At 48.7% G+C, this 16,159-nt stretch overlaps 1 protein-coding gene across 1 annotated transcript in view; it reads right to left on the minus strand.

Annotated features, from left to right (window-relative positions):
* Positions 1–3,633: 3,633 nt before the first annotated feature.
* The window catches only part of RAP1A (RAP1A, member of RAS oncogene family), a 16,740-nt gene continuing 4,214 nt past the window's right edge, over positions 3,634–16,159 (minus strand). The window contains exons 3-8 of the mRNA XM_010138561.1: positions 14,390–14,458; positions 12,904–12,960; positions 11,380–11,520; positions 8,150–8,293; positions 5,314–5,429; positions 3,634–4,356 (exon numbers count right to left, since the gene is read on the minus strand). Coding sequence (XP_010136863.1) covers positions 5,343–5,429; positions 8,150–8,293; positions 11,380–11,520; positions 12,904–12,960; positions 14,390–14,458 — 498 coding nt within the window. The 3' untranslated portion in view covers positions 3,634–4,356; positions 5,314–5,342. The remainder of the gene's footprint in view (positions 4,357–5,313; positions 5,430–8,149; positions 8,294–11,379; positions 11,521–12,903; positions 12,961–14,389; positions 14,459–16,159) is intronic.

A 16,159-nucleotide genomic window follows, 5' to 3' on the forward strand; every position in this document is an offset into this window, starting at 1 on the left:
CCCCCGCAGCCATTGTGACATGCCAGTAAGGGGACTGGCTTTTGGCCTTGGACATCGTCACCGCCCAAAGAAAATGCCATGGAGGTTTGAACTCAGGCTTCTGCCTGGGGCCAGCACTGTTGGGGAATGAGCTCATCTGAGCCAGTCGTCCATCCCAAGGGGACACGGTGCAGTCAGGATTCAGCCACGAGCTGGCACAGCCAGGACAGGCCCCTCGGGCTTCAGCATGGGGCTGCAGTTCCAGCTCTGTCACGGACTTGTCCAAAATCTCTGACATGTGAGTTCATCTTCCTCTGCTGCCGCTTCCTCTGGAGTGAATCCCAATGGAGATGCAGGACAGAGGACCCGGGACAGCGTGGGGAACAAGGGGCCACTCAGCGCCCCGACCTCTGCTGCTGCTGACAGACACGAGAAACAAGCTGAGTTTACTTCTGCACAATTTCCCTGCAAAGTGATGGGGGAAAAGGCTTATTGCAGGGTCCAGATATTGCAAATGCTGTTTCCCAACACCAGGATTAGCCAGTAGCTGAGCTAAAGGCAAGAGCCCGGCCTCAGCCAGGAGCAGCCACATTAGCACAGCACTGTGCCAGGGCTACTGGGAGCTTGCAGCACGGCTAATTAGCCCTGGCAGAGCCTCTAATTAGACTGTTTCTAGAGCTGGCTTGGGGCAGTGCATGGAGCTGCCCCAGGCTGGGAGCTCGGAGCCCAGCGATGGGCAGGAGCCTCCTGCCAGGCCCAGCAGACCAGGAGCCCTCAGCAGGAGCAGCTCCTGCCCCTGCTCGCAGCAGCCACCCGTGTGGCCGGGAGCTGGATTTCCAGGTGAGCGGTGGATGAAACCATCACAAAACGCTGCGCAGTACCTCGGCTGCCAAACACCTTCACTGGTCATAATTCCAGTTAAAAGGCCAGGAAACCCCACAGGCACCGAGCTCAGCCGAGCGCTGGTTTTACTGCTGGGCATCTTTCTTTTGTCACAGCTTCGCGATGCCTCTGGGGACCTTCCAGTGCGGCTCCTCTCCCTCCTCCTGCACAGGGCTTGTCTCTGAGGGTTTTCTTTTCTTTCCAGTAGGGAGGGTGGCCCCTGGTCTGCTGTAAAACTCAGTTTCTTGTCAGTGCCCTGTCCTGGCAAAATAAATAAACCGTTTATTAGCTCTGGTGATTTTGCAAAGGTTGACTCTGAACCTGTCACTAACACTAACTGAGTTCCTCGTGTCGCTGCTGGATGTGAGACCTCTCACATCAGCACACGTCGGGGAGGTCTCTGCAGCTGGGAGCCCACGGAGCAGCTCACCCATGCACCAGCATTGCTGCTCGCCCCGAAGACAACACGACGTTTCCTTCCACAGCTCCAGCTTCGTGCTTGGATCAAGTTCAGAACTCGCCCTTACGAGTCTCCAGCGAGGCAGGGCATTACCGGGCAGTTACCGCCTGAGCCAGCCCATGCCAGATGGGAAAACACGATTTAAAATAACCTTTAGCTAACACTGAAAATAGATGGGTAAATACAGGTGGAGCAGTTTAAGAAGAGCCTATTTGTGCAGAGAGCAGTGAAGCCGCCTTGGCTGCCTGAGCCCAGCCCGGGTATCCCAGAGCAGCTCCATGGCTCCGGAGGCTGTGGCGCTTCCCCAGCAGTTTCCACCCGCTCCTTCCCCCAGAGCAGAACGTGCCTTTGCTCGGCTGGATGCTGGTTAGAAGCAGAAGCATGTGACGACTTCTGGGGGGTTCTTATTTTGCCTCGTCTTTGGGACATTCGCCAGTGAACTCACTTTTAACCCAAGCGCTTCAGGACACACGCTGTTTGCACGTAAAACCATGCAACGTCGGCTAAGTGCATCCACGGGCGGGATTCAGGCTGTTGTGCTTAAGTCCATTAGCTAAAAATATCTTCTCCAGGGAGAAAAACAGCTCATTGTGTCCAGGACAAAGGGAAGCGGAGGGCGCGGGGCCGTGCCCGGGGCCGGGGCTGTCCCCGCAGAGCGCTCTCGCTCCGGGTCGTCTCACCCGGCGCCCGTACTCCCCGCTCCCTGCTCTTCTCCCACACCCCCACCTAGCGGCAGAGCTTCCTCCTCCTCTTACACCAGGTTTGCTCCTCATTTCGGTACCCGAAGCCCCCCGGCTTAGCCCGCCGCTCCTGCCCCTCCCGGGACAACCCCCCACCTCCAGCTTTGGCAGGAGATGGGGCGGACGGGGCGGGGCTCCCCGGATGCCCCTTGAACACCCATGCTCAGCCCTGACCTGCTCCAGGCACACCCTGCTACAAACAAAATACACCACTGGAGAGCCTGGACTCGGCTTCACCAGTCCAACCACTTACCCCGCAGGATCAGCTGGACTGGGACACGCCACAGAGACCCGCAGAAAAGCCCCGGCAGGGTGAGCATCCCCGGTCACCCCTGTCCAAAATATGTTGGGCTTCACCAGGTGAGCCTGAGGAACTTGCACACCACCAGAAAGTGGAGGTTGGTTTCTGGTTTTACAGAAGGGACGTCTAGCCATCAGCCAGTACACTCTCATTACTTTATTACTAAAATATTTTTACATTTAGTGAAGAAAACCAACCTGCAAGTGCCATGCTTCTGCTCCTCGGAAACAGGAAGCACAGAGGCAGCTTGAAAAGTAATGACGTTTGTCCCAGGAGCTCATGAGCAGGCTGAGGTTTTCACATTACTGTCACCCAGGTGTGTTCATCCAGTTGTGTCCGGGCTGCATTTGGAAACCGGGATCTCTGGGTAATTCAGCAGCTGCATTAGAGAAACCTACCTGCAGGAATTTCACCCCCAGTTTCCAATAGAATGACACAACGGGTGCAGGAACCACTGTGCACCAGCTACATCAACATTCTCCATTCAACCAACCGGGATGAAGCCTCTCCTGAGTGTTCTCCTCTGTGAAGATCCACTTTCTCTTCTCACTGACACAGCAGCGAAGCAGGAGCGAGTCCTCCAGCCCCACAGGAATCCCAGCAGCATCACGCCCAGCACGGGACTGGGCTCCGCAGGTCCCAAGGTGGGGGTCTCCTACTTGCACACACAGAGGAGGATGAGGATGAGCACTCAGGGGCCTCTCTGTATCCTGCTCTTTTAAACTTCAGGAAAACAACAGGTATTTTAAAAAAAAGGCAATAAGCAGAAGTGAACCAAACTGCCCCCCTGGCCGAGCGCAGGTCAGTGCCATCAGCCAGGCTGTTGAACGGGTAGAGCAGCCGATGGCTTCAGTGAAACCGCATCTGACAGAACCAACTTCCAGCTCTGCAGCTTCAGGTCGAGGTGCTGACCCCAAGAGAGCACCCTGCGCTCCTGCCCGGCACCAGCACTGGCAGCACTGGGATTCTTCCCCAAGCACAGGGTCGTGTGAGAGCGGGGAGCAGAGCACTGAGCCCAGTCTGTGCAGTAACGGTGGCGCAGCGGACAGACACCAGCAGGACACAACCCTTAACACCCAGCAGCACCCACAGAGGTGGTTAGACGTAGCGACCGCACGTCCTCAGATCCTACGAGGAAGGGGCAAGGAGCCATCCACGTCCTGCGGGGGTTGTTACCACAGAACACTTGAGCACCCAGAGAGAAAAAGGAATTGGCAAAACACGGGTAAAAAGCAAAGCCTGGAAACCGCAACAAAAACACAGAAACAAAATGAAAATGTACTAAAATTTAATCATTCATAAAAGCTGTAATTTAATCTGTGACAGTAAAACACGAGAAGCAATATTAGAGTTGGTTTAGTATATTATATATTTTCGCTTTTAAAGCCATAGAAATCAGTTATCCCAGTATTTTCCTATAAAAGACCCATTTTTCCAAAGCTTTATGCACAAACATTTTTAATTAGAATATAATGGCAGAATGAAAATAATAATATTCCGTAACTTTTAAATATAAAATGAAGTCAATGACTCAAAAAGTTATTTGTTGCAGTGAGTTCGAAGGGAAATTTTGGATAATATATATCTATAGTTACAGATATAAAATATAATGGTGGAACATTTTTAGTGCTTGATGGGGAGAAATTACGAGAAAAGGGTCAATATGAAATTTTAACTGTAGTAGCAGTATCTAACATTTGAAATGCATCCATGCTCCGTGTGTAATCAGTCAATGCTAGAGTCAATGATATTTATTTCGCGTCTGTTAATTGCTATTGCGAGGGGGAGCGCTATCGTCTGCCATTTCCAGGAGGGAAACACAGAGCAAGTTCTTTTTCCAGGGACTGTGTGCAAACCATTTCAAGATCTAAATTCTTCTCATAGTACATAAAAACAGGAGAAGCTTCTTCAGATATGTCATTCGTTTCCGTAAGGTCGGGAAGTCGGGAATGCTGGCACTTTCCTTTTAGGCAACAGTTCTTCATTCCTGCGATCTAGAAAGAGCAAAGAAAAGGTGTTGGAGGGAAGGTTTCTTGACCTGCTCATGAGACGAGCGATCGCGAACTGAGGCCTGGAAGGTTCCCCAGGCACTTCCTGCACCAAGGCTCGTACAAACACGTGGCGTGGCAGCAGGAAGAACTTCTCTTCCCCAGGACTGGGGTTTGATCTGAACATCCTCCAAGTTCAGAGGCACAGAGAGATCAGAGACCTTGGAAACTGCAGCTCTGAAACCAGCTGTGGTTCTATCAGGCTGGCAGCAGAGCCAGCCACCACCCTGCCCTCCTGCCTCGATACCCACAGCGCCCTGCCAGCTCATCTGCTCTGCCGGGCAGCAGCCTCCAGCGGAGCTGGGATCCAGCAATGGGTGAACAATGCTTGGGACAGGAATTTCATCCTGCTTATCTCTGAAGTTTACTGAGTTGGAGTCCCCCGAGCCCTGCTCTAGCTGTAACAACAGGCAGTGAACTGGGGAGATAGTTACAAAGAATGGGGGAGACGCTGTAAAGTACTTCGACCATCTAGAGCGGATATGGGGGCACGGGTTGAAGTCTCCTCAGCACCAGATCAGATGCAGGAACTCCTTTCCTGTGCTACGCAGCAATCACACAAGTTACACAGATGCTACTGAATTTCGGCAGAGGACAAAGGGAAGCAAACCCGGGCCACGGTGGCTCAGAGCAGCGTGTCACAAGACAGAGGCAGAACCCGAAAGAGCAAAAAGGAAGTTCCTGCTCTGCCACGCTCCTCAGCTGAAGCACAAGGAGAACAGGAGAGCAGCAGCTATTCCTCTGCCAGGTCCGTCAGCACCACTGACTTTCACAAAAAAAGTCCAACAATTGCAGAATTTGGAGAGCAGACAGAAGGATGAGGGGAGGAAGGAGAGTGAGTCCTCTCGCTGCTGGGAGCAGCTCACGGTCCTGAGCTGTGGGTAGAATTCAGACCCCTCTTACCTGGCTCAGAGCTGCTGCGCGATGGGAGCCTAAAGCAGCAGACAGGATTTCTTTTTAGGCTTCTTCTTTTCGACTGGTGTTTTTCTATTTATCTGTCTGACCAGGTCATAAAAGATCTGAAAGGAAAAACACAAACTGAAAAATCCAAGCGGTAAAACACTACACAAGTGTCAAAGACAAGGCAGGTTGAAAGCTCTGTCCTGGTGGCTGCAGATTTAAAGTCAATTAAACTGCTGGCATCTACTAAAGCATGTTTCTCCAGAACTGCTGATGGAACAGGAGAGCACAGGGCTCTACTCAGCATGGCAGAACACCTGGGAGCTGTAAACTCCTTGCAGCTTTCTCCTGCCGGTTGCACGTGACCAAAGGATTTGGAAGAGCACGGCAATGAAAGGGCAACAAACACCTTGTTCTGGAAAGGTGGGAGAAAACTGGGCAATGCTAGCAGGATGTTTAAAAGACAGGCATGATATCCTCAGGATCATCTCCCTGGTGGCCCTGGGCTGGACAGTGTCTGCAGAGCAGCGTGTCCTCCCCAGAGGGAAACTCCTTCTCCTCGGCTTTCATTCTTCACTCACCTGCTGCAGAGCATGAACGGTTCGTTCTCTTTGCCAAACAGATTCAAGCTGTTGATCACTTCACCTGTTTGCCTGGTCTGATCTTTGGAATTTATCAATAAAATTAGCAAAAAGAAGAAAAACATCTGCGCTGAACTCAAGACACTTCCAGAAGGGACGAGTACAGGGGCCCCTTTCAGCTGCAGAGATGAGTTTCTTGCGAAGGCTTTTGCTGTGAGTTGTTTTCCCAGCAATACTCAACCCATTTATAGCAAAATGAGCTTTGCAAAAATGCTCAGAGCTGGGACACAGTACTGAGGAGAAATATTTCAACCTTCAGAAGGCTCCACCCTTGTCCTTGTTTACTTTTTCCTTCCTGGTGTGGCTGACAGCTCACGAATTCTTGTTGATTCCAAGGAAATTCAATAGACAAAGAAACAGTTTCTAACAAATAGCAACAACTGGAAATTTAAGATTTTTCTGGCTGCTGCTTAGAAGGAAAAGCACCGCTGCACAGTTAAATAGTTCCAAATGAAGCGAACGTGATGGTGGCTTTTTCAAGCTCTCATATAAAATATAAGAGCACCTGAGTTGCTCACGCTACTCCGTTATAAAGCTCACTGCTGCTGTGTTCTACTGCCAGCCTCAGGGAGCAGCAGCAGTGGGTGCTCCCCAACCCACACAGCCAAGATGTTTCAAGTGTGCAGGTGAGATACCAAGAAAAAGTTTCTGTAGGAGAAAACATTAAGTGACATCTTCCACACCAAGGTAAAACAGCTTTTAAAACAAGATGCAAACGCTTGCCTGGTCCATGAGCCAGCACAATAAAGAACCAGCACAGTCAGTCCCTTCATTCATGGTGTTCCTCCTCTTTGATTTCCTCAGCTTTTCACGCTTTTCATAACTAGACAATATAAATGGGCAGAAAACCAGAAAACTAAGATCACAATAAAAGCAAAACCTAATCTTCCAGATAGTAATCGTCTTCTCTGTGATGCGAGTCTCACTGGTGGCAGCAGACAGGACAGGGAACTACGAGATGCGGGGTTCATGTGTCCAGGATGACTGCACGTAATCCCCGTGCAGTGGGGTCACGCCAGGGCAGCTCTGAGTTGTGCCTGCAGAGAAGCCCCTGTCCCGCCCAGCTCGCAGGAGAGCTTTCAGGCCCCTTTGGCTAATGAGAGGTCGGTCTGTGCCACAAACTGGAAACACAAACACAACAGTCAGTTCTACTCCAGGGTGATCTGTTCGATGACTGAGCCACTACTTTCTTCATTAACATCGTGGTTTTACTAGAGCTCAGGCACGCACACACAAATGTCCCTCCCGGCAGGAGTCCGGCTCAGCAAGCTGGATTTACCAGGTCACATCGGTGCACACTGTAGCGAGGCTGATCCCAGCCACAGAACTGCAGTTCATACAGCCTAAAGCTCCTTCCCCTCTCAACTGGAAGGTGCAGCATGCGCACGTCCCAGTAGCTGCCAAATTAATGCTGGGTCCAGTCCAAGATCCTTCTGCTCCTGCTTATCACACAGCCTCCTAAACGGTCCCAGTTATCTTCTGGCACCAAACCAGCTATGCTCAACAGGGTCACCTTAGCTTTTGTGGCTGGAAACCTGGTCTCTGTCACAGCCAGATAATTCAGAGTGGCACACAAGAACTTGGTGCCTGATGTCTGCTCCCTGAGCAGAGCTCCAGTACCCCAGGCAGCAGCAGGGGCACTGATCACAAAGGCGTTTCTCATCTACACATGGGGAGCTGCTTTGGCAGATAAACGTCTGGATGTGGCCTCGGTAAGTTAGTGGCTTCCCAGAGCAGGGCTGGGATGGAGGTCTGCTTGAGCAGCCAGACGTATCAGGAATGTGAAAAGCAAATAGTTCAAACAACAGCCAACACCACACAACATGACGTGTAATACAATGGGGCAGAATCCCTGTTGTGAATAGCGCAGGGGCTATCTTGAAAGAGAACATTGTCCAGATAAAGTTTATCTAAGCCAAGAGTCATCCGGTTAACTGGGCTTACTCAGGACCTTCTGCTCTGTCCTCTGACACAGCCTAGAAATAGCACTTACCTGGAGAAGTCACCCACCCTTTACAGAGAAAAAGGAGTAGATCTCAAACCAAACTGAAAGCAGTAGCTAAACACACTGCACCGCCAGCCTGTCTTAGGCTGATTTCAGAATCATTCTACATCCTCCCAGTTAAGAAATACATGAAGGACTGCATGCTGGTTCATGGCAATCATGCATGAAAGACAAGGGAACAGCTGATAGTTACCTCATTAACGTTGATTTTAGACTTTGCAGATGATTCTAGAAAGGCACAGTTACACCACTGTCTTGCTAAGTTTTGACCCTGTTCTTTGCCGACTACACGCTCCTCCTCCAGATCACATTTATTGCCAACCAGAATCATTGGAACCTGGAGGGGAGACAAGCAAGAAGAGATACATCAGCGTGCTAACACACAACATGGACTGTAATGCTAGGGCTCACAAAGGCGCGGGAGGAGGGGGCAAAAAAAGACAATATAGACAGTATGAAAAACAATAAAAACCCAGAAGTTCAGCAGAGCCGATGGACTAGACTGGAATTCAGCTGCCGGCTGGGAAAGGGTTGAAGAAAGTCCATGCTACAGACACCTCGGCTCCTGAAAGCACATCTCTTCCAATAAATAATCTCATGCAATATTAAAACAAACATTTGATATGTGTTTAAAAGATTCATCCTATGTCCATGACGCAAATACAGGCAAATTTTTGTTCAAGACCATGATGAAAGGGCATGTGCCCCTCTCCTTAAGCTGTCAGCTTTCTCAAATGTCTGGGTGAGTCACGTTCTTGCTCCTTCATGAGGCAGAAAGTGCCTTGGGGGAACCATATTCCTTGTGACATTTGCTACAGAAAACCAGAGAAATTTAATCCTGCAGGGAAACAACCTTGGCTGCAGCCAGTGCTCATCACTGCTGTGGCTGCATTGGAAAGAACGGTCTGCACAGACAGGGGGAGTCCCTCGGCTTGCCTGGCCCTCCCACAAACAGCACAAGGGGCAGCAGCAAGGACGGGGTCTCTTGCTTAGCCGTAGCTCGGTGGTTTCTCACCAGGGATGCGACTGCATGAGACTGCAGTGAGGAGAGCCAGGCACTGGCTGCGCGTGTTTAGTTATAAATCGTTTGTCTCAAAGTATCAGCGAGCCTTGGGCAGAGGAAGCGGCAGGAGTGCTCTCACCAGGTATGTTTGGGTATTGAGTTAAAACCCTTCCAGGACAGAGAAATTGGGCAAAGAGGTAGATTAAAACCAGCACTATGACACCTTAGGGCCAATGCCCTGCTGCATCATTTCAGAAGGCTCCCTCCGCTCCCAGGCAGCCTCTGCTGCAGCTGCAGCCCACCAGCAGGTCACAAAGAGGAAGAAAAGACCTTAAACAAGCAAACAAAAACCACCCAAAGCACCCAGAAAACCTCCGTAACAACAAAAACTACCGAGCCTTGGGTACCATTTCCACCACTACAAGACAACAGCGCAGTCCCAGTCACACCCAGCCCAGCTCTGCGCTGCTGCCCAGCTCCAGCCTTGTGTTTCCACAACCAGCCTGGAGACCAATACGTGGTTCAGGGCTTGCTATGCCTGGGTTACGCATCATTCTAAGTTTGCTTCTACAACTCACATCCCGTAGATCCTGGGGGATGGTGCAGCCAGAGCCTAGGTGGATTTTGAAGGTCTCAGGATGCACAGCAGTGCCTCACATGACCCAGTGCAACAGCATCCTGTTCCCTTATGGTGCGTAAGAGCAGAAAACCCCCTGAAGAACTGCTGCTGATGGGTGTGCACCCTGCTCCGTTTCCTGACACATTTAATTCTTTGAACAGAAAATGAGTGCTTTCCAGCTGGAGAATCAATCATTATCCACTTCCTCTGGTAATTCACAACCCACTGTACATTTTTAATCTACTTCAACGTCAATATTTGAAGTCTCTTCCAGATTCAACTACACTCAAGGTTAATGATTGTATTTAAAGCTCACAGCCATACTGATTAGAAAATGATCACATTTTTGGTTTTGAGAAATAAGTTTTACTTATTACATCAAAAACCTGAAGTCATAAACAGATGAGGCAAATCCAGAAAAGCTTATTTAACATCCAGGACCAACAGGCTATTTATGACTGAACCAGTTTAATCCCATTCTTTACAGGTTTCTAGTTGGTTAAGAGAAATTTTCTCATACCAAAACATGAAATGTGTTTTGAACACGTTCAAGAACAACAACAAAAGTATATTAAGATGTGAAGTAACAGGAAAAAAGCGATACTGAGATGGGTAAACAGATGAGTTTGAAAGACATGAAGCTCTGTGTAAGGTTTTTTCAAAAGGCAGTAGCTTTTTATCATAGAGGCAAACCCGGAGTCTGATGAACATCATTTGCTTTTGATTGTTTACTGTTTGATGTAGAAGACTGGAATTCACACGTTGTTAGCTGTCCACAATTCAATGGTTTAAGAACTGAGATTTTAAAAGACACATTCTGAAACCAAACATGGAAGGAGCATGTTTTCCTAACGCAGCAGAACACGGCTTCAACGTTCAAGAGTTCCTCAAGCTTGGATTCAACAGGTGACATCCCCGAACACAAAACAATAAATGCATTAATAAATCCAATCACTGAAGTAAAAACAAATGCAACAGCCTCTATTGTCCGATGAACTCAACCAGCTTACAGTGCAAATTCCCCTCAGCGAGGGGAGGGGAGCAAAGTGCTGGGCTCTGACCGAGGCCAAGAGAGTTCCCAGGGCTTTATGCAAGCATAATCCCTGCCTAAACGAAAATCAGTTTTGCATAAATAGGAGTTCAGCTTGTTAAACCAAGGAAGGAACCAAAGCCATTCAAAACAGGGCAATCAGGATACAGGAGGAGGAAGATCCAAGAGAAAGCAGTCACCTGGGAGCAGCCCCAGAGCAGCTGAGCTGCAGCTCTGCTGTCCCTCCCCAGCACACACGGCGTTTCCCTGACTGGCCATTTACACACAATGCATGGGGCTTACCCAGGATTTGGTCTAAACACCCGTCCCAGCCCTGTCCACCGACCACCACTGGTCCCAGCAGCAGGAGATCCGGGATGCGAGCGAGAGGCTGCGGCTGCTTCCACCGCTCTGCAGCCAACACGACCTGAACGCCATCAAAGGCGGCGGCTACTTTTAAGCCATCTTTTTCACACTCCTCGAGGTAAACCCCTGACTTTATAATCCAACTGTCAGGCTAAAAAAAAAAAAGAAAAAAATCCAGCTTCTTTTGGAGGAAGCCTACACAGAGAGAGAGGTTGCTCAGGTCCTCCCAGCCCCATGGCCACCACAGCAAGAGACCTCAAATAGCAACTCTGAAAATAACGAACAATGCCAAGGAAACGTACTCCTACACAAAACTCTGCTACACAGCAAAGAATATTCTTAAAGAAATTTTGCTCAATTACAAACACGTTTTAACCATTTACAGAAGAAAAATGTTCTACTCACATCTTCAGTGTCCTTAACCCGTAAAATCTGTTCCCGCAGGTCCTGTAAGTCGTTAAACGTGGACTGTGCTGTTATAGAATATACTAGTGCAAACCCTTGACCATTCTTCATATAGAGATCCCTCATGGCTGTAAATTGCTCCTGTAATCAAGTATTTTTAAAAGTAGTTAGCTAGCGAATGCAGCTAATGAACACTTACAAGAGAACACTTTCATTGTGATGGAGACAAGACTACAGTACCACACATGATGCATTTACATTTTTACCCCTTACAGAAAGCCACTGAAACACGTGAATTCAATAAAAGCATTAACACATCTCCTTCCCTTCGGTTTTCTCCCTTTAATAGAGAGACAAAGGCTTCTAGAAGAAAATAGGAAAAAGATCAAGGGCAGCAATAAAAATGTGTCTGCAGATGGACTGTTGAATGTCTCAAACCGTAACACCAGGTGTTAAGATTTGGCTGACATGTTTCATGGTGACCCTTCATTTATTTTCTGATATGGTGTGAAGCACAAGATGCCATCAGAGCAACTGTCCAGACAAGAGACCCAGACTGGAAATTCAATCTGCCCTCTAACGCGACACAGAAACAGGCCTGGGTGTCACATCCTCCCCATTTACTGTGAGCACGACTGCGTGGGAAGGCTCTGCCTGACCACCCTGAACCCAGGCAGTTATCCAGCAGTCAGCTCTAGCATGAAAAAGGCTCAAAGGTTCAATGTGATGAAATGCAGGAGCAGGCTGGAAGATCTGCCCTAGCTCAGAGCTGCCTTTGTCCCCGCCTGTGAAAGGAAGCTTGATCAGAGCCATGTCACAATGATTTCTCTTCCACGCTGTCCCACTGCTGTCAATAATTTTCAAGCTCTCTAAACAAAACTAACTTTTAGGCCTCCCTGTCCTCCCTGGTGACACGCACTTGGCTGTTACAGGGGCTGTTTACTTAGTGACAGGACTTTGCACGGTGGTCAGTGACACTGGCAAAGGGAGCCGCTGCACGGCCCTGCCTGCTCTCAGGCTGGAGGGATGACACGGGGCTCCCAAAGCAGCTCAAGGCAGTGCCAGGGAGGTGTCACTTGGCGAGAAGAGCAGTCCTTAACAGGTACAAACCCTTCAGTGATCAAATCCTCCCCACGCGGGCTGATGAGGCTTCCGCCCGAATCTGTGCCTTCTGGCCACTTGCAACATGGACACGTACAATTATCCCGTATCAGCATGCCGATGGCGGGACAATGCTGGACGGCAGAAAACAGGCGAGGGGACAGGATGCACCAACCTGTGTCCCTGCACTGGGGCACCAGCTGAGGAAGGGGTTCCCAACGCTGCTGACAGGGATGCAGAGGGCTCAATCACCACACGGGGCTTTGGGTTATCGAACAAAATGGTTCAATTTAAATTATTGCAGCTGATCTACTGTTTTTGCTTGGGCAGGATTATTACGCTAGTACAAGTTCTGTTCTTAATATCCCATCTCATTCTCTGCAAAGAAACTCCACACCGATTAGAAAAAGAAGTTATACTTACTGTCCCTGCTGTATCGAGGATTTCAAGCATACACTGCTGACAGTCTACTTCCACCTGCTGCAGAGAAAAAGGGAAGAGACAAAGACAGTGAAAACTAAAATGTCTGAAATGGGACAGGCAAGAGGAATCTCAGCGGAGTTTTCACTTCTGCTGCAAAGACCTCTGCAAGCAAGCCAGGTGCCTGCACTTCTCCACGCTGAGAGGCACCGCTATGAGAGGATTAATTATGCCCCAAGCCAGGCATTTGGGTCACCTCACATGCTCCAGGACAGTTGATTATAAAGGCTTAAATGAGCAGCTCATTGTAAACATCTCAACTTAGGTTAGATAAAATCCACTCTCAGAAATCCAAGGACCTTAAACTTCGATTTTTCTTCACTGCTGGGGGAGAAGGGAGTAAGGAAGAAGAGAAAAAACTAAATATCTGGTGATCCTTGCAGTGACACTCACAGTTAGCCTCAGCAAGCGCAGCACTGAGAAATGTCTCAGGTGCAACACGGGTAATTCCAGGGAAGTCAAATAAATGTGACAGCAGGACGCATACCACCATTTACATTCCATTATTACAGGCACAAACGCTACAAGTTTTTGTCTTATGTTTTGGTGCCTTTAATTACAGTACCATTTATGCTAATCTGTAAAACAATGGGTTACTTGATATCAATCCAATGAAGAAAATGGCTCTGTTGATGGAATTACACAACAGGACCGTGTCAGGGATCCTGACAAGAGCTTTTGCTCAGCAATTACAAGCCTGCATCCAAAACAGCCGTAAAGGATTTCGCATGCCTTCAAACCCAGCAGAATACATTTGAGCTAAATGGTAAAGCAGCCACTCCTAAAAGAAAACCACAAAAGGCAATTGCTCTGCTACAGTAATACAACTGCTGTGAAGAATATACCCTCCATAACGACTTCTGCCAACAGCACCCACATGGCAATTATTGATCACTTTATGTTCTGAAGTCATAATTACACATTACAGCAAACAGATCTGAGTAATAGACTGACCCGGGTTCGGTTGAGCTGTTCCTGGCCCAGGCATCAACCCGACGCACTGGCAGGGGAACGGGCCACAGATCCATCTGCCAACCAGTACAGCTGATATCCCAGTATGAGTGGAAATCGATGGTGGTTCGGGAAAACACACTATACTGATCTCTAGGCAACTGTAGTAACCTCTAACAAAGAAACAGGCAACCAGCAGAGAGCTGCAGCCTCGAACTGTCTCAGCTTGAGTCATCAGAGATTTAAAGTGAAAGCTCTTGGTTCTATGGAGCAATAGAGATTTAATCTTCCTGTCAAACAGAACTAAATTAGGGAGCAGTCCAATTAGCAGCAGAATTTGTCATTTCCTGATAATTTGGCTTTACAGTAGCTGACACAATTTGTCTGATTGCATTCAGAGGCCCCAAGCTCGTGAAGGGCCCTGAAAAAGCAGCAACCCCTATGAGACTTGAAATAAATCAAAACGATGTTATTTTACCTTTCTGTATGAATCTTCTATTGTTGGGTCATATTTTTCAACAAAAATTCCCTGAACGAACTGTACAGTCTAGGGAGAACAGAAAGAAGAAAAAAAATTAAGTGAGCTGAACACAATCAGTAACGTTTACCAAGCAGCACTTAATGAAAAAGAAACACCACAAAAACTACTTGACGCTGCCATTAAAATTCAACAGCAGGGAGCAGAGACAGAGACACAGAAATTTCCAATTTTTTAAAATAAAATTTGTGTACTTTCTGTTGTTTTAAGAATCAATTTGTTCAAGCATGTTTTCACCACTGTTTTGAAGTGGAAACCGTTTGCTGGCTTTTTCATAGAAGATGATATTCTCAAAAAGGCCTGTGACTTTGGAAGAACAAAAATCACCAAGTACGGAAGGCTTTGAAATTTAATCAGAAGAACTGGCCATCTGTACACTGGGGAAAAGTACCTTGTGGAGAATCCACAATTCAATCCAAATCCTGCTGGAGCTGCAGGGGCGTATTTCAGCACAGCAAGTGAAACCCGGAGTGTTTCCAGATACTCTATTTGTATTAAACCAGTAAAGGAGGAGCCATCAGCCATTTGAAAGAGGAACTCTTTCTGCCCCTATACCTCTACTCCAAGCACATCTACTCTAAACATTTCCCATCGAGCTGTCACTCCATGTGGCCCATCTCTGGACACCCAAGGTCTGTTCATGGCATGTTCTGGCTCACCACGATACACAACCGAGTACTATTCTCTCCTGCTCATCTGATTCTGCAGGTGATTTACCAAGATTATTGGCAGCCTCTTTTGGCAGCATAAACACTGGTGCAAGAAGCAGGTCTATGACACGATCGGCTGATCAGCCATTATCATCCTCTGTGAAAGGGAACATGGTGCAGTTCCTTGCCTGAGATAACTTTACACTTGACCAGTTCCTTGCCTTTCTCGTTGAAGCGAGCTGCTTGACTGATCTGTGATAAACAGGTGACAGAAATCTCTTAAAATGCTTCACTATCAACTCTGCTACGTAAACCTCTTCTTCGGAACAACACAAGCACTTAAGGAGTGCAAAGTGTCATTGGTCTGTTATCCCCCTGCACTGCACACGCTCGAGGTGACCTCTCATCCTGCCCCGCGTTTTCAGCCCAGGCTGCTCATTTGAGTTCTTACCCAGGATGGAAAACAGCCTTCAAGGTATGTAAAGCTGCAGCCATCTCTAATCCACTGCTGTGCGTGGCCAGACTTCACCGCAGTGTTCCAGTGGACATGGGGCTTTTAATACTTGGATACAGACACTCAGTACCCTCCAGGACTCCCGTTCTTGGCAGGCCCCGGCCACCCCGTGCCCGGGTCTGTGAAGTCCAGAGGTAGAGCAGTGACTCTTTCACAGGCACCCCCTTGCCATGGGGAAGGAGCTTGCCTGCCCTTGTGAGGTTGAGAGCTGTGCTGGTGGTGGCACGTGCCTCCAGTGGGGTCTCCCAGGCCAGACAGGTCTCAGCTGAAGGGTCAGACAAAGTGTGTCCACGGGCAGGATGGGCTCACTAGCCTTTGGGCAGCCATCCTAGAGGAAGGACAACTGACCCCAAACCCGGGCAGATGGAGCTCGTTTAGCCCTGTAAGGCATCCATCATTTAGGAGAAGGATACTCTTACCAAACCTACGACCCGAGGACTTCGCTGTCACCGTCCAAGCTCGCTAGGCCCTGGCAGATGAACCTCAGGTGTAAAGGGTGGAGCCAGTTCCGCGCACGCTGCGCCTCACCTAAAAAATCCACCGCGC

This window comes from Buceros rhinoceros, unplaced genomic scaffold (genome assembly GCF_000710305.1).
Source record: "Buceros rhinoceros silvestris isolate BGI_N320 unplaced genomic scaffold, ASM71030v1 scaffold22206, whole genome shotgun sequence".
Lineage (NCBI taxonomy): Eukaryota > Metazoa > Chordata > Aves > Bucerotiformes > Bucerotidae > Buceros > Buceros rhinoceros.